The sequence below is a fragment of the Paroedura picta genome, chromosome 15, assembly GCF_049243985.1.
Source record: "Paroedura picta isolate Pp20150507F chromosome 15, Ppicta_v3.0, whole genome shotgun sequence".
NCBI lineage: Eukaryota > Metazoa > Chordata > Lepidosauria > Squamata > Gekkonidae > Paroedura > Paroedura picta.
Window position 1 is genome coordinate 19,804,540 of NC_135383.1, and position 26,188 is coordinate 19,830,727.

At 42.1% G+C, this 26,188-nt stretch overlaps 2 protein-coding genes and 2 non-coding genes across 13 annotated transcripts in view; 1 reads left to right on the top strand and 3 right to left on the bottom strand.

The window, feature by feature from the left end:
- The window catches only part of TEX14 (testis expressed 14, intercellular bridge forming factor), a 58,187-nt gene extending 41,835 nt beyond the window's left edge, over positions 1-16,352 (bottom strand). For 8 of the 9 annotated variants that reach the window (XR_013226863.1, XR_013226862.1, XR_013226861.1 and 5 more), the window contains exons 1-6: positions 15,944-16,352; positions 11,215-11,349; positions 5,034-5,148; positions 4,453-4,618; positions 3,081-3,211; positions 118-214 (exon numbers count right to left, since the gene is read on the bottom strand). Coding sequence is in view for 5 of the 9 variants with exons in the window: in XM_077312377.1 (XP_077168492.1) it covers positions 118-214; positions 3,081-3,211; positions 4,453-4,618; positions 5,034-5,148; positions 11,215-11,344 (639 nt within the window). In the remaining 4 variants the exon portion in view is untranslated. Of the gene's footprint in view, positions 1-117; positions 215-3,080; positions 3,212-4,452; positions 4,619-5,033; positions 5,149-7,020; positions 7,277-11,214; positions 11,350-15,943 lie in introns of those variants that run through there. The other variant, XR_013226860.1, reaches the window with a different exon arrangement.
- Positions 7,511-7,726, bottom strand: LOC143824965 (small nucleolar RNA U3). Its single transcript, XR_013226927.1, has one exon. It is a non-coding gene; the product is annotated as a small nucleolar RNA U3 (small nucleolar RNA).
- On the bottom strand, positions 9,058-9,264 carry LOC143824966 (small nucleolar RNA U3). The gene has a single exon (XR_013226928.1). It is a non-coding gene; the product is annotated as a small nucleolar RNA U3 (small nucleolar RNA).
- RAD51C (RAD51 paralog C) overlaps positions 16,277-26,188 on the top strand; it is a 36,482-nt gene continuing 26,570 nt past the window's right edge. The window contains exons 1-3 of one of the 2 annotated variants that reach the window (XM_077312384.1): positions 16,277-16,488; positions 18,287-18,527; positions 24,186-24,352. In XM_077312384.1, coding sequence (XP_077168499.1) covers positions 16,368-16,488; positions 18,287-18,527; positions 24,186-24,352 — 529 coding nt within the window. In that variant the 5' untranslated portion in view covers positions 16,277-16,367. The remainder of the gene's footprint in view (positions 16,489-18,286; positions 18,528-24,185; positions 24,353-26,188) is intronic. The other variant, XM_077312383.1, reaches the window with a different exon arrangement.

Here is a 26,188-nt window from a genome sequence, read left to right on the forward strand (position 1 = left end):
TCTTTTTAAACTTTCTAAGATAGATAAAAGTAAAATCTATATTAAAAAAGAAAAGTGGAACCCTGATGGTATTTTGCATTTCAGCAGCTGACTGTATTTTGCATTTCAACAGCTTACCTTCCCAAAGCCAAAGCTAAAAGTTCGCCCACACTGCTTGCACTTTTCAGAACTGTTTGAGCCTTTCAGAAATCTTCCCAGTGGGCTGTGGTCTCTTCTGAAGGGCAAAAAAACAAACAAAAAAAAAAACCAAAGCATCAGGACCTCTCATGGCAGACTACTTTGAGGAAACTTCTCAACTCTCAACATCATCTTGGAGAGAAATGCATTAATTTAAAAGGAGCTGTTGCTTTTGAACTATGTCACTTGATCCCCATCCCCTGCCCAGGTAAAAAAATAAAAGGAAGTTTGTGCAGCTATCTTCTGGGTTCACAAGAAAAAGGAAAGTCACCATTTACGTTTCAATTGCATCCAATTTAGAGTAGGAGGCCAATCCATCACTATGGTTCATATGTCAATAAGGCCTTTAACTGTACCTATTTAATTATTCTACTTCCACCCCACGCATAAACTGAAAACCTTAGAGCTGTTCACCAGACAGTCTTACATCTAGGCACTCCCTCCCTCCCCACACCTTTACTACTACTATGGTGGTTCCACCTCATCTAGACAAGAAGGGCAAGACCTCATATTATGCCACAAACGACTCTCCCCCTTTGATTTTGTACCCATAGCCTACTCATCGAGCCTTCAAGGTGGAGGTGGCCAGTTCCCTAGCTTGTGGCCAACTCTATTAAGGCAGGCAGAGAAAGGGGGAGGTCACTTTCTGGAACTCCTGTAGACCCCCAGGGTTCTGCGGACCCCTGGTTGAGAATCCTTGCTCTATATAATGCCTTTAGAACAAATCATTCATTGTTTTGGGGACCACTGTTACCAATAAGCTGATGTCACTGTATGGTAAAATGGGTGCAAAATTTTAGAGAGGAAATATCTATGGGTTAATGGGAACGTATATAAGGGAAAAATAAAGTTTACAGTCAGCTAGATATTAAGAGAAAAGTTGTACAACATATTTTTAGATAATAAATAGCCCTAAAGCGGTTCTCAACCCTATGGGGGTTGATCGACCCTTTTCCCAGGTCACCAAAGCCACCACCGCTGCCGCACCACCACCGCCACAGCCTTGGCAGTGGCAGGGGGTCACGGCATTAGGAAAGTTGAGAACTACTGCCCTAAAGGATATGAAGGAGACAAAAATTACAAAGGAAAATACTGCAAATGCCAAGACACAGATAGATGTTTATCTTATGCGGTAGACTTGTAAAAGCAAAAAAATATCAAAAGGAAATGCATGGAAAAGGCAGAACATTAAAATTTAAATTTCTTATGGATGCTAAGGATACTGAAATAAATATTCAAAAATTCTGGAATGGATATTCAAATACATGGTGATAGCAGTTAAAATTATCTACGGACCAGAATGGAAACTATGTCTGCCCCCGCCCAGAAGAATAGGAAGATAAACTTGCTGAATATGCAGTAATGGTAAAAAAGCTCAACCACAAAATCTGAGGAGAGACGGAGTGTGCATTATGTAAGCAGAAGATAAAGTCAGAATAAGAAGGAGCTGAAAAACCTGTACACAAATGTATTGAAATGTAGAAGCGGAAACAGAATACATTTTAAAAATAACATAAATGCATAAAGAACTGGTTCCTGAGAAATATTTTTTGCCTTTTTATTAAGAGGTATAACAGATTTTTTTCCATGCTCTGATATATTGTCAAAAGTTATAGTTAAGTTGAGGTGGCAAATATACAACACCAAATGTGTAATAAAGATGAAGCCAATAATGTAGTTGTAAAATAGATTAGTTATGGAAATTGAAATCCAAAAATGCTGGATATAAGTAAAAAGTTTTTTTTTAAGTACACTGATGACAGCCAGCTCTCTGTCTCCGAACACATACCTCCTTGATGCCAGAGAAGGCCTAAATCAGTGTGGTTAAGTGACTAAGAGTGAACAAACTCAAACTAAATCCTGATTTGTCAAGAGTTTGAGGAGGCAAATATCTTGGTCATTTTTTCAAAGGGGTTCAGCTGAATCGTACGAATTCCGTTAAGAGTCTGGATACAATCTTACTGCTAGAGAACCAAGTTAATGCAGTTGCAATAAGTGTTTTCTTCCCGCTCAGTCTACCCTGGAAAATGGTGCCCTACCTCCAACCATCTGGATCCATGTCACAGTAACATCAAGACTAAACTACTGTAATGCACTCTGCACAGGTACAAAAGGCTGCTGTCCAGTTATTACTGGAAGCTACGCAGCGTTACCATATTATTCCCATTCTGCAGTCATTCCACTGATTGCCCATCAGCTAACAGATTCAATTCAGGCACAACATGAGATACAAAGCCCTTAATAACCTTGGTTCCTCACATCTACAGATCCATCTGTTCCTGTTTGCTCTGCCACGAGAGCTTCCCTTGTCTTAGCAGGGCCTTCTGCACATGCCACCATACAAATGGGTAAAATCAAAAACTGTCCATACCTGTACTTTTATATTATGCCCCCTCACCCCAGAATGGCCTGCTTGATGAGGTCAAGAAGGCTCCTTATCTCTCAGCATCCTGCAAACTATGCAAAACTGAATTATTCAGGAGCTTTGGGGTGTACTTACTGCACGTCTTTGGTTGCTCTAATTAGAATCCTATTACATAATTTCTGCATCATTTAACATGACATACTAGATTTCTGCAGACCAAATCCTATTGCCCTGGTTATTGATGTCCCATCCTGTTGATTGTAATTACTTCTACTATGTTATCTGCCTGGATTCTCAGTGAGAAATATGGATTATTAATAAATAAAATCACTTTAATATAAGGTTCATCTTTTCAATGCAAGTGTAAGAGAACTATGAACACAGATTTTATGATTTATCCAAATGAGAGAACATGATCACACAAAACTCAAATGAATTACCATTCTGAAGCACCTATTTAGAAGCCTGTTAATAACGGAATTTCTTGTATATAAGAGAGAGACAGAGAGAGAGAGAGAGAATGCACCAAAACATTTACCCTTGCGTGATGCTTCCAAACCTTGAAGGGTTGTAAACAAGGTCTCTTGGAGAACCAACTTTGTATAACAAGGTGTAATTCAGCAGAGTGGCCTGCATGTGTGCTGTGCAACGCTGGATAAACTCCAACATCTGAAATGAACAAAACAACTAAGAGGTAGTGTGGTTCAAGGTTAAAACAGCACCTCACGTGCAAACAGGCATGGAGTGTAGAGACAGCCTTTATACAACTTAGTAAAGAGATGTCACAATAGTGAAAAAAATATTACCTCTTTCATGTTAAGTGCAGTTTGGAGTACAAATTGGATATATTATTGGGCAGCAAAACTCGCAGAAATGTTACTGTGGTTGGTTTTAGTTGCATGTATGTATGCATATACAAAGAAAACCAAACTTCCAAGGGCACGCATTTACATTGGCATCCCATTTTCAGCAATTAAGTAACTTTTTCAGAGGCCCATATCAAGCCCGCATATATTCTGTTTCCATAATTATTCTATTACATAAAGCAAAGAAACTGGTTATGAACAGCATCCTGGTATCCTTTTTGTTTTCCTTTAAGCATATTTCTACTCCTCTTGTGGCGCAGAGTGGTAAGCAGCAGAAATGCTGTCTGAAGCTGTCTGCCCATGAGGCTGGGAGTTCAATCCCAGCAGCCGGCTCAAGGTTGACTCAGCCTTCCATCCTTCCGAGGTCGGTAAAATGAGTACCCAGCTTGCTGGGGGGTAAGTGGTAATGACTGCGGAAGGCATTGGCAAACCACCCCGTATTGAGTCCGCCATGAAAACGCTGGAGGGCGTCACCCCAAGGGTCAGACATGACCCGGTGCTTGCACAGGGGATACCTTTACCTTTTTAAGATATGCTCAGAAGAATATGAACAAAACCAATAAAATCAAAAGCCTTCAGGCAAAGGGGTTGGAAGAAATGGCCTTGTGCAGCCATCTGAGGATCCCCCCCAATACTGAGATCTCCAACATCGAGATCATTTGTTAGATCTATGGATTGACTCCCACCCTCTTCTGAATATTATTTCCCACCAGGCTGAACATGGGGGAAGTTGGGTAATTGTGATTAGAATTATGACCGTTGCTGGTCACAATGTTGTATGATGTAATTCGCAATTTGGGGTATTATGGGGATTTTATTGTGTTTTTAACTGTTTTATGCTGTAAACCGCCCTGAGACTTAATTGGAGAATGGTGGTCTAAAAATTAAATAATAATAATAAAGCTATATAGCCAAGTTCAATGGAAATTATTCACAAGCACACATAGGATTTACATGCCATGTGCCCTTCGCTGGTTTACAAAATGAAGATTTAAGGTTGCTTTCTTCCAATCTTACCCTCATAAAGTTTACAAGATCACATACCTGGAGGCTACTTTCCTTTGCAGCAGACACTGCCCAGCTCTCTGGGTTCTTTCCGTTCTCATCATGGACTCGCAAGTCTCCACCTGCCTCCAGCAACTTACTAAGAACTGATTGGTTGCTTGAGAAAGCTGCAGCATGCACTGGAGTACTCCCATCATAACAGCGACTACAGAAACATACACAACCAGGAAGATATAGTTTAGTTACTTACTGAATATCCTTCTCCTGAAAGAGTAACAAGTTTCAGGATCAATGATTAGGGGACTGGTTTCCCTTAGATAAAACACTAGAGATGTATGGTGTTTTGTAGGATTTACTTTGAATGCAAATTTACTTTGAATGCAAAGTAAAAAGCATGACCAATATCCAGACGGACTGGCTAAGCAGAAGCTGTGCTATTCCAAGCTATTCTTGGGGGTCTATAGAATGGGATAGGAATGTTCTGGAGATCATGACCCACAGCTTCTGCTTTCCCACCTATCTTCTCTCTCTGGTAATTCCCCCCCCCCCCGAACTGGTATTTTCCAATAAATTAGGCAGACCAGAAATATCAAGTGACAGTAGGGAAATGTAGCACTTACTGATTAGGGTCTGAGCCAAAATCCAAAAGAATATCGACCAATTTCCCAAGACCAAGTAAAGCTGCTATGAACAGAGCGGTCTGTCCCAAAGAGTTAATAGCATCAGCAGAGATCCCTGAAAAAAGGAAAACACCACTTTAAATCAATGTTTGTTTGTTTTTGTTTCTGGTTTTTTTATTATTATTATTTCTTTCTGGGGTATTATTGTGTTGGTAGTAGTGGTAATGTTCCATAGGTTGTTTTTTTCTATTTGTTGATGTGTAATATTTTCAATTACTTTTTAAAAAATCAATGGAGGCCTCAATTCCTTACTCTGTAATGCCTGACTCAAGCTGTAAGCCTACACACACTCAGCAAGCAACTCCACAAAATTTAAGTATACATGCAGAAAACAGCTGCTGCTTAAATATTTGGTGAACGTCCAGTTTGATGGAACTGTGGGAGTCTGTTGTGGATAAACTATTCAGATCATCAGCTGGACCATAAGTAACCACAGAAATGTCCCCTCAATCTAATATCTGTCCCACTAGGACAGATATTTCAAGATTTAAAGTAAGTTCCTTCTCCTTTTCAACTGACTCTCAACCACTCTCAGCATTCAGGGCATCCTGAGACATTCTCAGTTTGTATGAGGTTGGGGATTTTTTAATATCTTTCTTCAGGTTAATTTACAAAGCCGTTGTTTCTTCTGCAAATCTGGGGAGCATGTGCAGTATATCTCAACTTGTTTAAGGGTGGCCTGGTTTCACTGCTTTATGGCTAGCATCGTGATTGGATGCACTACATTTTTAATGTGGCAATTTTAAGTATGTTGCCTTGTGTTTTGATGAGAGAGCTATAGATTTTTGTTTTAAATTTGCTGTCTGTAATTTCAGATTTCATAATTATCTCATTGTGCACAAATAGAATACAATGTTGTGAACACACAAACAAATAGAGGCTTCTAGGCAGCAGAAGGAGGTTTGTCCAGTCCTTTCCCACTTGCTCCACAAAATCCAATGCTAGGAAGGTATTATAGGGGAAAATGTCAAATAATTATTTCACCTTTTTTTTTAAATGCAAACATAAGCTTTCAGTTCTATAGGCCTTTCTCTGACTACCCCACAAAAGAGACTTATCAAATTATTCACTGTATCTTAGCAATACAAATCCTTACAAATATGAATAAATCCAGAACTGCATCTGTATCAAGGTATTTTTTTTTTTTTAGAAAAATTGCAGGAATATCTACTCGCATTTCCTGAGTCAAAATATAGGTTTAAAATAGCAAGGAAGGCCACCACAAGATTAAGAGAACAGCAAACATATCAATATAATCTGTAAATTGCTTTTAAAATGAAAGCTAACCACTGAGCCTGTTCTTCCAATCTTCTTTCCAAACAAGGCAGAACAGCCTATGGGCACTATGGAGCCCCCCTGATGGCTTACTTAATACCCACCAAGTATTTATAGAAGTAGGTGGGACTTTTGTGAACTTCTGATTCTCCACTGGAGATCGGTTATCTAGATTTTCTTTTAGTTGCTGGCAGCAGAAGCTGTGCTACTACTGCAGAAGACATCTTATTAAACACAGCTTCTGGCTGAAATGTTGAAGGGTTGCTATTAAGTGTTATACATAACCTGACATTCAGTGGTTGGCTCCACTTCTTGGAGCAGCCATTTCATGATTTCACCCACCCCTGTGTCAGAATTGCAACTGTATCTGCAGGCTCAAAATGTCAGGGATTCATGTATTAGGAACAAAACTATGCAGTCAAAACAACACACTTTGTCTATTCCTTGCATTTGGAAAGGAATTTATTTTACATACTTTTCCAGTTGGATACTAATGACGTGTAAAAAGTTTAAAGGTTGATGGATTATATGCATTGCCAGTATGTTAGAGAGTTTTTTGTATAACTTGTAAGAGTTATATTTAAAATTACTACCTCCCATAGCGGTGCTTTAAATGCATAATTTAGAAAAGAAGAGCTGGTTATGTACCTACCACCTTTCATCTCCCCACAGCAGACACCCTGTGAAGTAGATGAGGTTGAGAGAGCACTAAGAGAACTGTTACTGGCCTAAAGTCACCCAACTCTACATGTGGAAAAGTGAGGAATCAAACCCAGTTCTTCAAATCAGAAGCTACAGCTCTTAACCACAACAAAATTTGACTCCAATAGCACCCTTAAGACCAACAAACATGTATTCAAAGCCAATGCATGCACTCTTCCACTCCTTAACCAATACACCAAGCTGATTTAGATGAGATTCCATGGTCTCATCTACCCTTGCGAGGTAAATTAAAGTAAGATAAGCCAGAAGCTCCTTGAAAGAAATTTGTAACAAGAGAATACTAAAATTACAAATTTTAAAAAGCACCTCATAAATATATTGGTAATGATTAAAAAGAATATCACCTTATTACCTTCAAAATAGTAATAAAACGCCAAAAGAATTAATTCTTTCCTTAAACCAGTTTAAAAAGAGATCCAACCACTCAGAATGTGTTCTCTCCCTCCAACCTCCTAAAAAGAAGGCAGAACGATCATCAAGAGCAGGTAGCCAGTTACAACAAAGTAACACTACCTGCCAGCTTCACGCTCAGGAGAGAACACTTTACCTCGTCCTCGTGGTTGGCGAGACCGATCACTTTCGAAAGCACTTCTCTAGTTAGAAACTATAGAAATGATCCCTGAAAGTATAGTCTTAACTAACTTCTGCACGGCTCCTGCACGAAGCGCTCTTGGATAGTTTTCTACATCACAGCGAGCGAACTCCCCCTGGCTCATCGCCCGTTTCTTTTCAGAGGCTTGCTTTTACAGTACCCAATAGCTATTTGTTTTTTAAAAAATACTGTCGAAAGCATTTAATAAAGCAGGGTAGTTTAAAACACAGCGTTTTGTTTTTTAAAAGGCGTCTCCCTGCCCCGCTGAAATTTACATACAGAGATCCAGCAGCCAATCATTTTCTCCCAGGGTTTCCCGGAACTTACTACCTTCGTGCACGCTCATTGGCTCTTCAAAAGCCACGTGTTTCCAAAGAGCGTCCTAGAAGAGGGTTATTAGCGGCCGTAGAAGCTATTTCAGTGCTACGCAGTTTGAACACAGCTATTCATGATTCTTTACGCCCGAATTTTGCTTCTGAGGAAATTTGCAATGGGTCATATTGCATGAAATTATTCTGTAAGCCAGGAAAACGCTGCTGAAATGGCTTCTTCACTCCAGAAAAGCTGAAATCTTTTAACACAATTGCAGGTAGAGTTGCCAGTCTTCAGATCGGGCCTGGAGATGTCTCAGAATTACGGCTGATCTCCAGAAAACATCAATCAGTTTGCCTGGAGAAAATGGGTGCGTTTGGAGAGTAGACTCTCCAGGAATCTGATCTGCTGAGCCACCTCCAAATCTCTAGGATTTCTCAACCTGGAGCTGGCAACACTAATTAACGAGGAGTCTGACTGAATACAGACAAATTTATTCCTGAGTAATTGCAATTTGAGTAATAGGATAGTAGCGTTAAGTAAACCACTCTCAGCCTGGGGAAAATGGAAGGAAACTGCCTGCCAGGCTCACAAAATAGTTGTAAAGATTTCCACCAAGATAATTTCAGGTGGGTTGCAGTGTTGGTCTGAGGCAGGACCATGGTGCAAGCTGTGAGCTTTCCTGAGTCTGCTCACTTATCTGAAGAAGTGGGTTTTTAGTATCAATTGTTGAATAAGAAGTGAGCAGTGACTCAGGAAAACTCATCCCATGCCACAAATGTTGTTAGTCTTTATAGTGCTACTGGACTCTTGTTCTTTTCTTCAGCTACAGACAGACAAGCAATGAAACCCATCTTGCTGAATTCACCATCTGATTGCATTTCCCAAGGCTTCAAAAAAGACCAGGGAGTCTTCACCTGTTACAGTGCATGTCTGTTAATCTTGCACGTCTGCTGAGTTCCAATGACTTTATTACATTTTGTTTACAAGAATATTAATGGAAATAGAATGCTCCCAGCTTGATTCACATACAAAAGAAAATGTGAGTATACTTGGAAAACAGCTGCCAAAAGAAGCCTGATCACTTATTCTGCATTCTCTTAGAAAGAAGGCAGAAGAAGCATCGAGAATATCAAAGCAACAATGCCTGCCTGGTCGACCCTCTGATAAGAACACCTTTGACTCTTTCTCACAGCTGGAAAACTAACCAATTCCAAATGCACGTATCTAGTTGGATACTACAGAAATTACTTCTAAAAGTATAGTCTTAAAGAACTGACTCTTCCAGGTCTTAGGTCTCTGGGCATGCTCTGTGTCCAAACACAATCTACGCCTTGCTTTGGAAACTGAAACCAACTGAAATCAAACAGCCAACCCCAATTTTCCTGCATTTCTTCAATGCAGGAGGCACTTTGGAAGAGCCCACAACGCATGGAACATGTGTCTGCAATAACTGCCCATTCATAAGCAACTGCTTTCAATGTAGAAATGCACTGTGCTTAAAACCTTGCAACATTTTGAGGCAGCCATTTTATTATTAGCACTGTAGCATTCACTGCTCTCTATCTCTCCAAATTCCAGGCCTAACAAGGCTGGGGACTCCTAAAATTAGACACTACGGAAACTACCCCTGAAAACATTGGTTTCACCAATAGACTTTCCCTCCCACACCTAACTAAAGCACATGGCTTTTCAGAACAGGGTTTAGCACTTCCTCAAATAGATTTTTCTTCTAATTACACAACTTTAAATTCAAACAACCATCAATGCCAAAATATCACATCAGTATTTTGCAGAGTTTTTAAAAGCTATGACTACCAGTAGCAATCATCACTGCAAAACCTCCTGTAAATAAATAAACTCTACCATCTGCTCATCTATGCTGGTTTGGCTGGGTATTTTGTGTAAGTCAATCACCTTTATATCTGAATTAGTGCCTCAGTTTACTATTGATTTCTGAGTGTTCCCAACATCCAAAGAATCATGCCCTGGTTTCCCTGGCTTTTCATTTTTCAGAAAGAAAAACCTGGGAAATCCATGGTAGTGTAGAGGGAAGATGAAATAACCAATGTCAGGGGACTGGGGCAGAGAAACCTGCCATGTGGAATTTCTGCTGCTGCTCTGTCCTATTGGCAGCAATGGGGGAAATACTCAAACCTCTTCTCAGGTGGAAAGCACCTGTGTCTCAAACCGTTACTCTCTTCCAGACACTAGACAAGTATTATTTCAACAGTGGTTACAGCGATCCTTAAACATCAGACCAGTGTTATTACAATTAAACAGTGCTGTGTAGTTGAACTGGAAACTGCTGTTTTCAAATCCCTGCTCAGCCTTGAAGCTTACTGAGTCAGTTGCTCATTCAGCCGGCCTCCCTGGCAGGGTTTTTATAAAGATATACCAGAACTGATTTTTGCTATATATTCACTGTCATGTAAGAAGATCATAGTCTGATGAAGAGTGCTTGCACTCGAAAGCTCACGCTCTGAATAAATGCTTGTTGGTCTGAAAGGTGCTACTGGACTCTGATTTTATTGTGCTACTTCAGACCAACACGGCTACCCATTTGAATCTATCTTTATAAAGATTATAACTGGAGGATGGGACAGCTCTTTCCAATCTCAGATTAATTACAATAACACTGGCCTGATTTACAAGTATCTGCCATAAGAACTGTTGAGATAATGTTTGTCAAGTGTCTGGGGAGAGAAGCAGTTTGAGACAGAGTTGTTTTCCATGTGGGGACAGGCTTGTCTATATCGCAAATAGAAAATGGAAGGCTGCATTGTCAAAAAACACTGAGCAAAACTAAGATTTGTTGCAGCCACTTCCTGGGCATCACTCTGCTACTTCAAATCAAAATCAAAGGATTTGAACAAAAACCCCCATATAATTATTTAAAAATATTAATTTAACTCCTTAAAACATATTAATTTTGTGTTATAATTGGGTGATTATTATCTGATACATTTCTATTCTATTTTCCACTGCACAAAATTTAGAGTGCCTTCTCCAGTTAATCTTTATAATAACTCTGTCACGGAAGCTGGGATGAAAGAGCAACCGACCTAGTGAATTTCATGGCTGAGCAGGGATTTGAAAACAGCTTTTTCCAGTCTTAGTTCAACTATACCACACTATTTGTGTATGCTCTTCACTACTAATGCAATTACATTAAAATATACCTACTTAAATAGGTCAGAGAAAAACTGCGGCCCTCACCTTGCTGCAGAAGCCTTTTTACTTTCCTGAAATTCCCTTCCTTTACATATTCGTGCAATTCTGCCTCCAGTGAATTTGTTCTAAACTTGCCAAGCCGGACAGGGCAAGGAACAGGAAGCACATGGGCCATGATTCCTGGATAAAAGAATGAGAGTTAAGAAGATTTGTACAACCCTCCCACTTTACAAAATCAGGGGGGAAATGAAGTCAATGCTGCTCTGACCCAGCATTGCACACTTCACTCTCACTGAACTCTGTGAATGTTCTAGATGCAACTATTAAAGTCTTCCAGAGCAGATAGAACCTAACAAAAAAAAAGTGCTGCAGGAGGTGGAGCCACACACAAATGCAATACACTTCTCCCTTACTATGTATTGAATACTGCATTGAATACCGCATTAAGTTTTCAAAAATGCATTTACATTCTACCCTTTTCCCCAATGGGGTCCTCAAGTGGCTTATATTGCTCCCCACTTCTCCATTTCATAGAGAGATCAATTTTCATAACTTTTCAGGCAAACTACTCATAAACAACTAGAAACACAACTGATTAATCTTATGGTGTCCCCTCCTCAAGGCTTCCATGTGTTTAATCCTCCCCTTAAACTATCTCTTTCATTTTCAACACTCTTGCTGGTTGCATTTCTCTACAATGTTTCATGTTCCTCTAAACCCCCAGTCTCCTGCCATATTTAGGGGGCTGCCGAAAGGCCACTTCAATCGTCAGCAATTTCTACCTCTTTTGCTCCCTAGCTATCACACCTTTGGCACCTTGATATCTTTATATCCTTCCAGGCCACTACAGCAAAAGACAGTACCTAACAGCTTTCGGGGGAGCTTGGGGGGATGGTTAGGGTGAGTGGGAGGGGGGGGTTATGTTATGTTTTTAAACTGTATTATTTTGTGGTTGTGAGCCGCCACAGGCTAGCTGGTCTAGGAGTGGCGACATAGAAATCAATCAAATAAATAACCCTTCTCGTAACATCATCCCACCCCATCCCTTCAACGTGTTGCCCACTTGCTCACCCTGCCAACACTTTTCCTACAGTGGTCTGTTTCTCAGCTGCCACAGAATCCAACTGCTGGTAATTGAGCACTGATTGTGGTAGTGGTGGAAAGTGCCCTGGTTTGTCATTAGCCTAGTGGTCTCTCATCCAAATACTAGCCTGGGCCAACCCTTAGCTTCTGAGATCAGGCTAACCTGGGCTATCCAGATTGGGGATGGAACCTGTCGATTGCAGAATGTAACTTGCACATACGTGTTGTTGTCGGATGGGATTTTGTGAGTGAAGGCGTTCAACGGTAGGAACTGGCTTCAATCTCTTTTTCAAGGTAGCCTGAAACAAGACTGCTTTCAGTGAGGGATTCTCCCCCTCCCAGAATACAGGAAGTGACTGTCTTCATGTCAGTTCTTTTGCAAAGGTGACACAGGAAGGGGGGGCATAGGCAGAAAATGGCATGAGGACAGGGAAGCTGTTCTTATCCCCTCTCATACTGCTTATTAATGAACCTACCCTAGCAGGGCATGTCTCCCCCTTCCTCCCCCCCCCAGCAGTTTAAGATCACACAGGGTGGGCTCCTGATTGTGAAAGTGCTCCTGATTGTGAAACTGTACTCCTTGCATACGGATTACAAGAGGCTGCAATCCACATTTCCTTGTAAATAAGCCTCCAGCTGAATTTAATTTTAAGTAAAGTTTGACATAAGCTTGAAACACGTGCTAGACAGATGTTTGCAGACATATTCGTATGTGGTAATCCTGATTCTGAAAATATTACGGGGAAAGATATGTTAATTTTTCAACTTCCAAGAAGTCTTAAGGGCATTCCATTAGTTCTCACTTCTGTCTGGGAGTACCTAAATTTATTATTTATTTAGCTTATATACCATTCCTCACTGTGAATACAGATTTAGAACTTATTTTGGCAGCCAACACTTTACAGCAAATGTGAATATTAAGAACTGAATTAACCAAATCTGACAAAGTACCAATCTTTTGATATTAAGCAAAATTATCCTAATGAAATATGGAAGTTAAAGCCTATATTTTGTTAACCTGGAAATCTTTTCTTGTTTTTTGGCAGCAGAGACTAAAATTGACTTCAAATGTGTTCAACTGTTATTATTTGTTTTGAAAGATCTAATTCAAATGTTTATTCTTATGCACGCAGAAGAGTCATTTCCACTTATTTTTTTATTCCTAATTATATTTTTACAAATGTTCATTTTCTTCTTTTTAAATATTTTTGTGTAAGCCACCTGCCTCCTGGAATCCATTAAACAATTTAAGAAGGGCATGAAAAAGCATTGCTAATGATATTTTCTCAAACACAGGTTGGTGCATCCAGATGTGGGTTCTGCACTCATGCATACTGTCTTTCCCCTATCAAGTCCAGCAAGAACCCTAAAATCAGGAAATCCTATTTCTGAGGGGAAATGATATTTAGGAAATGTGTAGCTTGCCTCTCCCAAGACTTGTTCAAGGGCAGCTCACAAAGTAAAAATACCATAAAAATAAATACATTTGTACAGATAGGGATACAGAGAATGTTTACAGAATTTAGGCCAATAATGGCATAAGTCAACTGATTGATCGATTAATAATGGATGTAGGGAGGGGGAGAGATTGGCCCACCATCTGGCTTCGCATAGGCAGGCAAGATGACTGATGCTTACAAAAACCATCAATAATCCAACCTCCCTAAACAAATGAGAAATACCAGTACTCCATACAGTAGAGAACAGCAATGCGCTTCAATTCTCCCTCCTTCCTATCCGAGAGAAGGCAGTGAGTTTTCTGATCGTTCAATTGCAGATCTAACTTTTAATTTTTAGGATGTTTTAATTGTTGTTTTATCTCTTGAAATATTTTAAATCATCCTGAGAACTCCAGGAAGGGAAGCATATACATTTGAAAATAAAGCTTCACATAGAAGCTTTCTACCCTTCTTTTGCCTCCCAAACTCAACTCTCACCTCAATAGGGTTGCCAAATCTAGGTTGGGAAACTCCTGGAGATTTGGGGATGTAGCCTGTGGAGGACAGGGACCTCCGTGGGTTACAATGCCACATAGAGTCCACCCTCCAGGGGAACTAATGTCTGCATTCTGAAGATGAACTGTAATTCTAAGGAAATCCCCAGGTCCCACTTGGAAATCGGCATCCCTATGCCTCCACAGTTGCAATGCATGGCTGCGAAAGTTGGACCATAAGGAAGGCCGAGCGTCAAAGAATTGAGGCTTTTGAACTCTGGTGCTGGAGAAGACTCTTTTGAGTCCTTTGGACTGCAAGGCGAACAAACCGGTCAGTCTTAGAGGAGATCAGCCCTGACTGCTCTTTAGAAGGCCAGATCCTGAAGATGAAACTCAAATACTTTGGCCACCTCATGAGAAGGAAGGACTCCCTGGAGAAGAGTCTAATGCTGGGAGCGATCAAGGGCAAAAGAAGAAGGGGACAACAGAGAATGAGGTGGCTGGATGGAGTAACTGAAGTAGTCGGTGCAAACTTAAATAGACTCCGGGGAATGTTAGAGGACAGGAAGGCCTGGAGGATCATTGTCCATGGGGTTGCGATGGGTCGGACACGACTTCGCACCTAACAACAACAACATGCCTCCACAATCTTATTCACTTCATCTTGAGCACCAAATGTCCTCTTTTTAGAGGACACAACTTCTTCCTCTCTTTTATTATTATAATAATTATCATTAATATTTGGTATCTGTCCTCTTTGGGCTTTTTAAAAAAACTGACTAAAATTCCCTTTGGGGAAACAAATTTAGAGACCAGAGGCACCTTTAAGGCCAACAAAGTTGTATTCAAGGGATGAGCTTTGGTGTGCGCACACACTTCTTCCACTACAATATCATGGAAATTTCCATACACTTTCCATGATATTGTCTTCACAATCTTATTCACTTCATTTTGAGTACCAAAGGTCCTCTCTTTAGAGGACACAACTTCTTCCGCTTTATTATATTATTGTTGTTGTTATTTATTAGGTGTCTGTCTTCTTTGGGGCTTTAAAAAAGACCTGACAAAATGCCCTATGGGGGCACAAATTTAGAGTCCAGGGGCACCTTTAAGATAAGGTGACCAGATTGTCCCACTTTTGGAGGGACATCTGGGGGCACCTGGCAAATTGTACTTATGTTGAAATTTAAAATATATATTACAAGACTATTTTTGCGTTCTATGCGTTCTAGGAAATTTTTTGTTGCTCCATATAGACCACATTTTTAATTAAGAACACACACACACACACACCCCGGTCAATGGCGTCCCGCTTTACCAATGTTAAAATCTGGTCACTTTACTTTAAGACCAACAAAGTAGTATCTAAGGCAGGGGCAGTCAAACTGCGGCCCTCCAGATGTCCATGGACTACAATTCCCAGAAGCCCCTGCCAGCATTCGCTGGCAGGGGCTCCTGGGAATTGTAGTCCATGGACATCTGGAGGGCCGCAGTTTGACTACTCCTGATCTAAGGTATGAGATTTGCACACTTCCTCGGCTACAATATCATGGCTATTTCCACACCCTTTCCATGATAACGCCTCTGAGGAAGTGTGCCTGCGCACCAAAGCTCATACCTCGAAATTGTTGGTCTTATTATTATTATTATTATTATTTAATTTTTAGACCGCCCTTGTCCAAATAGGTCTCAGAGCGGTTAAAGGTGCCCCTGGACTCTAAATTTGTTCTGCTGCCTCAGACCAATACGGCTACCCACCTGAATCTGCCCCCCCTTTTTTTTGGGGGGGGGGAGTCAGAAATATTCCTAGTTAGCAGCAGTTAGCACAGCTCCAGTAAGAGGGGCACTGAAAATCAGATCCTTCCTGGGGACCCCTCGCCTGAAGACCTTCCTTTTCCGACTTCGTTTATAACCCGCCTTTCCCCTCAGCGGGGGCCGAAAGCCGCCTGCAGCATCCCGCTCCTCTCCTCCCCGACATGGACGCTACCCGCCCCCCGCCGTGGGATTCGGTGGGGTTTCCTCGCGAGTCAGCCTCGCCTAGGCTCGCAGCCGCACAGAGGCCTGAGGGAGGCGGCGGCGGCGGCGGCTCTTGCGAGGGAGGGGAAGGAGCCGCCCCCCCCCCTGGGCTGGGCCGGGGCGGGGACAGTTGGCGGCGCCGTCCCAGGCCCCGCGAGCCTCCTTCATGGAGCCGCGAGAGCTGGGCAGCTTCCCCTTGCCTCCGACTCTGCGGGCCAAGCTGGTCGCCGCCGGCTTCCAGACGGCTCAGGACGTGCTCGACGCCAGGCCCAGCGAGCTCAGCAAAGGTAGGCCCGAGGGAGACGCGCCGCTTCCCGCCGAGGCGCTTCCCGCCAAAACGCGCCCCGCTCGGTCCCTCAGGCGAGCAGGACTCGGCCTCCCCCGCCCCCCCCCCTGCCGCGGTAGATGGTTCGGGCCACTGTCGCGGCAGCAGGAGGGAGGGGGACGACACCACTTCGGGGAGCGGGTGGGATTCCCGTCTTTGGAGAAGCAGGAAAAGAGTGCTTAAAACCCGTGGCTGATTTCGTTTTGAATGCCCCTGCGGTGTCAGCTGTTTATTGGGGGGAGCTGTGGCTCGGTGGTAGACCGCCTTCTTGGCATGCAGGATTCAATCCCTGGCATCTTTGGGGGTGGCCAGACTGTGGTGCTCCAGATGTCCATGGACTACAAATACCATGAGCCCCCGCTGGCAGCAGGGGCTCATGGTGTTTGTAGTCCATGGACATCTGGAGCGCCACAGTTTGGCCACCCCTTAGGTCAGACGATCTCAACCAAGGTTTCATGAAACAAATTGTGTGTCTCTCTCTCCCTATCTAATTTATCGCCTGTTGTGTGTGGATTGGACCCCAGCATGCCAGGAGGCTCAGAGTCTTTTTTTTGTTTTAATTATTCGAGAAAATACAACAATTATACTAGTTACAGAACTACAGTTTTGAAATACATTAAACTGCCATTCTACAATGCTTAAAAGTATCTTGTTCTATCAAAGAGCTACCAAGAACAAGAAACTTACAGTTTTATATCATGGTACCACATGCCTAAGGGCCTCTTGTGGCGCAGAGTGGTAAGGCAGCGACATACTGTCTGAAGCTCTGCCCATGAGGTTGGGAGTTCGATCCCAGCAGCCGGCTCAAGGTTGACTCAGCCTTCCATCCTTCCGAGGTCGGTATAATGAGTACCCAGCTTGCTGGGGGGTAAACGGTAATGACTGGGGAAGGCACTGGCAAACCACCGCGTATTGAGTCTGCCATGAAAACGCTAGAGGGCGTCACCCCAAGGGTCAGACATGACCCGGTGCTTGCACAGGGGATACCTTTACCACATGCCTAATTTTTTCAAAATTGCTATATACAGTCTGTTTATCAGATGTTTCTTTAAGTCTCATTCTCTCTGATATAATCTAATACTGGACTCGATTTTCTTCTGATATTGATCTGTTTATCAGATATGTCCATTTTGCCATTGTCACACATTCAATTAGTTTATTTGATCAATCTATGAGACTTGGCAAAGTTTCTTTTTTTTCCATCTTGATGCGTATAAGATCCTGGCAGCTGTTACCGTATACTTAACAAGCTCATTGTACATTTTTATATTATTTGATAACATATATATTTAATGATTTTAAGATACTTCAAGGATGCTCAGGATCTTTAAGGATGCTACTGTATCTCTTGCAGACTTGAGTGGTACACTGATTTTCCAGCCAGGAACCTAATATGTTGTTTGTTCCATCTTTAACCACACTTGAACCACCCATGAAAAAGCTTCTTTTGGAGGATTTTTATAGCTCCGTTCTTAGCAAAGCTGTTTGTAGGCTTAGAACATAACAGGTGCTTTCTAAAACAAAGCAACTATTTTTATGTTTTAATTTTATAACTAAATATAAAATAGACTTATCCTAATATTCACGAACATAATTTTGTTCATTGATGTCCAAAACCACTAGGTGAGGCTGTTACACTTCAGATGTTTCTTCCAGTATATAGATTTCAGTTCCACTAATTTTAATGAATTCATTCTAGGTAGATATATTTAAATTGCAAACAGCTTTAGTTAATAGGCTTTTGTTTTTGTTACTTTCAGAAATTGGAGTTTCTAAACAGGAGGCATTAGAAATTCTGCAAGTGATCAAAGGTGACTGTGGAGGAAGCTCGGGAAATACAGTCAGAAAGTACACGGCCCTTGAACTCTTGGAAGAAGAGCAAAGCCAAGGCTTCATAGTAACCTTCTGCTCTGCGCTGGATGAAGTCCTGGGTGGGGGTGTGCATCTAACAAAAGTGACAGAAATCTGCGGAGCACCAGGTGTTGGCAAAACACAATTATGGTAATGGAAAAAAATCACAACTAGCATTTAATGTATTTTCTGCTCTTTTCATTGCTTAGGAAAGACAAGTGGGGCACTGTTCACCTTGTTGCCTCTGGACCTTTGCAAAAGGTGTTCTCTGGCAGTTGCATAGCGTAATGTAAAAGCCTCCTGTTCCATCTTTACCTCAGCCCTGAATGTGACCGGTGACCTTGACAAAGTACCTTTCTCTGCATCTCTGCCTTTGCTTTAATATAACCAGCACCATTCAGGCATGCCTTAAGACCTGAGAGAGTGGCTGCATTAATACATCAAACATAAGTATGGTAAAGTAAAAATGTTTACAGATCTGGTTTCTTGCTGGTCTTGCATGTTTGCCTTGCTCTTTTTGTGCCCCTTTTGCTTGGAGTACTTGAAGGAAAGCTGGTTAGATATTAAAGCTTTTTCCACATGAATGGTTTACTACACTGTGGCTTCAGGGGCATCCACATGATGACGTATGTCCTCTACCCATCCTTCTTTTTATGTTTGTTCCCATTTTGCTAAACCTGGTTTGGTATACACTTTTTGGAAAGATAAACATTTGTGTAGCTCTTGCCTTTAATAGTGCCACTTCCCATATCTCTATCCTTGTAGCCACACCTCACTCTGCATTGGAGAATTTAATGGCTATAATCCTGTAGCATTATAATGACCTATTGTCTTAATCTAGTACTTCCAAGCTTTCATTTCAAAATGCTAGGTCTATAGCACTTTTCAATGCAGAGGTACTAGAAAAGATTTAAGAAGATGAGTTGGCTCTTATATTCAAGTTTTCTCTACCTGAAGGAGTCTCAAAGTAATTTACAATTGCCTTCCCTTTCCTCTCCCCACAACAGACACCCTATGAGGGAGGTGAGGCTGAGAGAGCCCTGATATTACTGAAGAAGAAGAGTTGGTTCTTGTTTGCCGCTTTTCTCTACCTGAAGGAGTCTCAAAGCGGCTTACATTCACCTTCCCTTTCCTCTCCCCACAACAGACACCCTGTGAGGTGGGTGAGGCTGAGAGAGCCCTGATATTACTGCTTGGTCAGAACAGCTTGATCAGTGCTGTGGTGAGCCCAAGGTCACCCAGCTGGTTGCATGTGGGTGGGCACAGAATCAAACCTAGCATGCCAGATTAGAAATTCACGCTCCTAATCATGAAACTAAGCTACACCAAGGGTTGCACATGTTTCCTTATAAGTCCACAGCCAAAATGCTAGAGATTTACTACCTTTGCAAAGGAGGCTGAGAACTAGTGTGCTTTTGCAACAGATTGTTATAACACTATTACCAAGTTTTGTTGGTTTAAAGGCCAAACCTCTGGTGACAGAGGAGACATGGGGGCAGAAGGCATGAGGCAAGGAAAGTGCAGAGTCTGTGTGGATGCTCCTTGAATGACCCTGTGTTTACAGTGACAGAGCTAAACAGAGAATCTTCTCTGTGCGGAAGCAACCTAACTCTAGAAGCATGATGCAGGTCAACTAAATTTAGTAACTCCCCTACAAACCTGAACTATAACTCTGGAGTAATTTTTTGTTGTTGTTGAGAATTCTGGTTAGTCTGAAGAAAAATTAGTTCTAGTCGAATAAATACTGCCATTGTAAAATAACAAAAGTCTAATCAGGGTTTCTGGATCATGCTCTACATGAGGAGGGAGGTCTGAAGCAATGAGTCCAGCAGTATTCTGGGCTCAGGCACATTTTGATTTAACAGTGGCTATGTCTGCCATTCAGAACTCATGAACACACTTGTTAAACAGTAATGATGGAACAAGCCTTTGAAGTCATCAAGTTCATGTAATTCCCCCACCAGTCCCATGAGCGCTGTGCTAATGTCATCCAAATAGGACTGTGACCTGGCACACCTTACCTCCAATCAAGACACAACAGGGGCATTCCATTTAAGCCGAATGACACTATTATTGTAATAAGAGGTGGCCCCAGCCAAAGTGCCTGGAGGTCCACCCAAGACACTGTGGCATTTTATAGTACATAGTAATCATCGTCGCAAACATGCACAAATCGCTTTTTGATTCTACATATAAAATACATTATTCGTCACACTAGCCATAATGCACATCATTGGTCACTGGACAGGATTGGCCTGCCCCTTTCTCACACAATAGTTTCTGCATATACCATCTATTTCCCACTTTCGGGTTCACCTTATCTTTGCATGTTTGCTAGAGACAGTCTGCAAGATGTGCATTGTTACTTATGACGGCTCCAGTCTTTGCTGCTTTAGCCGTGTTCTGCCTAACAGAACAATGGCTTGTCTTTGAGTAACACAGAACAATGGCTTTTAGTTTATAACATACTAACTGAAACATTCTGTTATGCGTGTTTGCTGATTTTTAGTTTGCTGAAGGTGTTTGCGGCCATCTAAAATGTCTCTTAGCTGAAGGATTTAAAGTGGCTTCATTCTTGGTTCATCACTAAGATCAAAATCTTTCTAATCATAATGTGTTATGGTATTCAAATCAGGTTCCTTGAGAACTTGTTGTTCTTGCCTCAAACCATGATTAAAATCATAGTTCCAAATTCTGGCTTGTTGAATCAAAGTTCAGTTAGTTGCAGTGTCCAATTTGGATGCCATAGCAAATTGCAATTTGTTACTATGGCAATCTCTCCCTCTCTTCCCTCATGCACAGAATTTTCCCTTTGTTTCTTTCTTACTGAGCATTTGTTGACATAAAGCTGTCCCATCCTAGTCATGCTTTTATTAATTCTGATGATGATGCTGGCCCAGTCCAGGGATTTGAGAGAAGAGACAGAATCAACAGCTTAGATTTGACTTCTGTAATGGTACACAAGAGTCCTTTGAAAGTTCAAAATAAACAAAGTATTTTATTTAACTTGGTGGGGAAAAGGTCAGGTGGAATTAGGAATAGATGTAGAAGGTGAAGGGATAATAAAAACTGAGATAACATTTGTAATCACACTAAACCATCAATGTGTTTTTGCTTTTCCACACATTCTTTGAAACTTTAGAGAGGCTTCCTTTTCGATTTCTGTTTTAATTCACAAGCATTTCACTGACACATAAGTTTAGAATCACGTGGTCTTAAGCAACACAACAAAAACCGTGTTGGTCTTAAGCAGCACAACAAAACAAAATCAGATTCCAGTGATACCTTAAAGACCAACAAAGATTTATTCAAGGTGTGAGCTTTCGAGTGCACTCGAAAGCTCACACCTTGAATAAATCTTTGTTGGTCTTAAAGCTGCCACTGGACTCTGATTTTGTTCTGTTAAGTTTAGAAGGCAGGAACATGCAACCGAGTTCTCAAACAGACCAGAGATCTATAAACAGACCAGAGATCATTCTATAAACAGACCAGATAGTTTTAGAGCTATTTCCCTTTCCACTGAGCAAGGATTACTTCTCTTAACTAGAAACTCTGTCCCTTTTTGACTTGAATGGGTGATCCATTGACTCCTTCAGCCTCTCTCCCAGTCCACAGTCAGTGCTCAATTGTCTCCTCTTTAGCTGGAAGTTCCCAACTTCCCTTTCTTAATGATGGCTCTCCACAGAATTCCATTTGAACTGCCTGTCACTCAGAGGTTCTCAGACTCTGAGGCATTAACCTTTGACAGCCATCACAGTTGCAAAACTAGTATATGAGGGAGGGGAGCTGTGGGCTGACTGGCTTATTGTTGAATGCAGCCACTTGAATTGGTTGAATGCAGCCAGTGTGTTTGAACTACTTTGAATGCTAGGAATGTAAGCATTTGAAGTTGCCTTATCCCAAACCAGAACATTCATCCACTTAACACTGTACGGCTTACTCTGTCTAGCAGTAGCTCTCTGAGGCCTTGGGTGGCATTTCATTTTTATTTCTGAGATTCTTTCAGGTAAAGGTGGTAGGCTTTGAAGATGGGACCTTCTACATGCAAAGCATGTGTTTTATCCACAGAGCTATAGACCCTCTCTATACTGGTATTTTTTTCTGTTTAATGCTAAGGCATAGAACATGCTTTCTCAACCAGGGTTTCATGAAACTTCTTGATGGCCCTGGAAGGGTTTCCTGATTGATAGGGACCCTATATGGTCATGTTGACCCGCCCCTTCCTCCCAAAATGGCCAATGATGGACCTGAAAGGGATGGAGGAGGAGCCCTGAATGGGCATGTTCACAACTATGCTTTCCAACTATATTCTGCATGATGGCACCACTTCTGCAGTTTTTTAAAGCCTGAAGAATGTTTCAGGGGTCTCTCAATGGTAAAAAAAATAGAGAAAGCCTGGTATAGATAGGTCCTGTCCTTGCTGGACAGGAGGAGCAAAATATATTTCCCAAGTCTTCTCCCGTACTTCATGTCAACATCATAGCTCTATTCGACAAGCTACTATCTCCCATCCCAAACTTCTCTGTATCTGCGCTAATGCCCGCTTATTTGGGAATACATTCTCTTGAATGGGACAGGGATTCTAAACAAACATCAGGGTTCATCCCATTAATTTCAGTGAAACCTAAAACTACCAGTAATTGAGCAATTTATTTAGTGTCTGCCTTTCTCACTGAGGCTCAAGGTAGACTAGGGTTCTAAGCAAACAAATTTGGTGCATTGATGTCTTGGGGACAAACCACAGATAACGTATACCACATAAGGTAAAGGTAAAGGTATCCCCTGTGCAAGCACCGAGTCATGTCTGACCCTTGGGGTGACGCCCTCCAGCGTTTTCATGGCAGACTCAATACGGGGTGGTTTGCCAGTGCCTTCCCCAGTCATTACCGTTTACCCCCCAGCAGCAAGCTGGGTACTCATTTTACCGACCTCGGAAGGATGGAAGGCTGAGTCAACCTTGAGCCGGCTGCTGGGATCGAACTCCCAGCCTCATGGGCAAAGCTTTCAGACGTCTGCTTTACCACTCTGCGCCACAAGAGGCTCTTATACCACATAAACAACATGTTAATTCTACCGTGTGATTGCCACAGAGACTAGCAGCCATATGGCAGTTCTTCATCGGAGCGAAGTTTGGAAGTCACAGTGGGCCAATTTGGATCAGCACTGCAGGGGTAGGAGAGACTCCTGCCCTCCTCCCATCCCCACCCTGCCATCTTGATGCAAATCAGGTCCCTGCAGTGCTTCCGGATTGAGTTCCCAGCTGCCATATGGCTGGAAGTCCTGTGGTGATCATATGGTAAACATAACATGTAATTCAACAAAATAAAATCAGACTCCAGTGGCACCTTTAAGACCAACAAAGATTTATTCAAGGCATGAGTGTAAGCACTCTTCCTCAGACTATGAACTGACCATCATGACAATGGGAATACATAAGCAAAAGTACACATAGTTGTGAACTGCCCTGAGAGGGCGGGTTTGATAGGGGCTGTCTACAAATACAACAAATAAATAGTTGGCATCTTCATATAGCTGAACTTTCACTTAAGAGACTTACAGCTGCAGGGTCTTTTAAAGACCTCCCTATGTCTGCCGTAATGACCAGAGTCTCAGGATTCTTGGTAGCATACCAGCTTGTCCATTCTGCACTGCCGAAATCTCTCTGTAATGTTGTTTCCTGCCAGAAGGAGGAAAAAAAACAATTTCCCTGGAGATGAGTTAGGAGACGGTTTTTAATAACCTTTATTTATTGATATTTAATTATCTCTGCTTGCCTGTCTGTGACTTTCTTTATGTCTCCTTGCTCAGCATGCAGCTGGCGGTGGATGTGCAGTTTCCAGAGTGCTTCGGTGGGCTTGCGGGAGAAGCCGTTTTTATAGACACGGAGGGAAGCTTTATGGTAGACAGAGTCGTGGATATGGCATCTGCCTGCGTTCAGCATTGCCGGTTGATTGCAGAAGTACACCCTGAAGAAGGTCTGTCACCAAGCCGTTTTCCTGCAGGGATCATAACTAGGGTACAGCAGCCTACCTCAAGACTTGCTGGCATTTTGTGATTTATTTTGGATTATAAGGAGGCTCAGGATACAGAATCTTCCTCTTTCCTCCTCCTTCAATTTCCCAGCCACTGGAAATCTTATCCAGTATTCTTTTTGAGATTTCATCATGCGTTACTTATTATTTCTTCATTTATTTCTTACATTTATATTCTGCCCTTCCATGTGGCTCAGGGCGGTTTACAAGGAACATGAAACCATAGGACTGATACAGCATAAGTTCAGTAACTATATCAAACAGTAACAACAGCATCACTAACAGTTGAAGGTTTCATTGACTCCTGTTTAACTGGTGACATTTACCATTTCGACTATACCCCACAGACTGGTCCGTATGGGATTGCCCATGATGTGCTCGGTGGGCATATCTGAATTGGGGGGGAGGGTGTATGGGGGCCCAGTAGTTTGTCAGTTCATTGACCTCAGCCACATGCTTGGCAGAAGAGCTCCCATTTGCAAACCCTTCAGGACTGTGTTAGCTCCGGCAGGGCCTGGATCTCCTCTGGGAACACATTCCACCAGGTGGGGGCCAGGGCAGAGAATGACCTGGCTCTGATGTGGTTCCTTGAGGCCAGGGATCACCAATTTGTTGGAATTTGTAGAGCAGAGTGTTTTCTGGGGGCTGTTATGTCATTTCAACACCTTAAGGTCTAAGAACTTGCTTTTTCATTAAATACAAACACAAATCAAGAGAACTGTGCATCTGATTGTATTGAATTCAGCAACTTGGATCACATTCTGGGCACTTCTGCATCATGTGTATAGGTAGTTTCTCCATCAGAACAGGTGCCTCTGCTGCACCGGGACTTCTGTATGGCAGGTTTCCTGTCTCCTATGCCTGCACTAGGATATCATTATATTGATGGGCTTTCTCTGAATTCCCACCTTTCATTAAAAAAAATGTTTCTAGCCCCTTTCCTAGTGGCGATATAAGGGGAAAGGTATATCTCTGCAACAGCTACAGTCTTCTCTTTTAAATGAAAGCTGGGAATTCAGTGTTATACATGTCATCACAATGCTAAATCTATATAACAATTCTCTACTGGGGCTCTAATGGCTGCTGCAGGGACAAGGTCAGAGAAAATCCAAATTTATTCATCCACAAGGCAGTTATCCAGGCTGTACTGCAGTCTTTCCCAAAACCTTACAGACTTGAGAAAGACTTGAGAAAAGGCAGAGAAACCCAAAGAGATTATCAATTGCAGCACAATTATGTGGGAAGGGGGGGGCACTTTCCAACAGCACTTGAACCTGGAGCAGATAACCTGTGTAGAAATGACCATAGTCATGCTTATGAACAGCTTGTAAAGTTTTGGTTTGGTGGATTATAATAGGATCAAAGAAGTAAATAGGTCCTGAAGACCTATGTAGCCAAATCCTGGTCTTGTGCGTGGGTGTATCTTGAGTAGTGCCATGATAGCTAACTGGCACATTCATACCATAGAACAGGGGTAGTCAACCTGTGGTCCTCCAGATGTTCATGGACTACAAAGCCATGAGCCCCTGCCAGCAAACACTGCAGGGTCTCATGGGAATTGTAGCCCGTGGACATCTGGACGACCACAGGTTGACTACCCCTGCGATAGAACACTAGATGCTCAGGATAACCAAGCAGTAATTTGCTGTATGTGTGAGAGGGAAAGAGACTGGGGCTAGGCAGATAATTTTATTTATTTACTAGTAATCAAGCCCGCTGTACCTAAAATACAGCGGGCGCTAGGCATGGGAGCCCCCGGCAGTTGCGTGGAGCACGGCT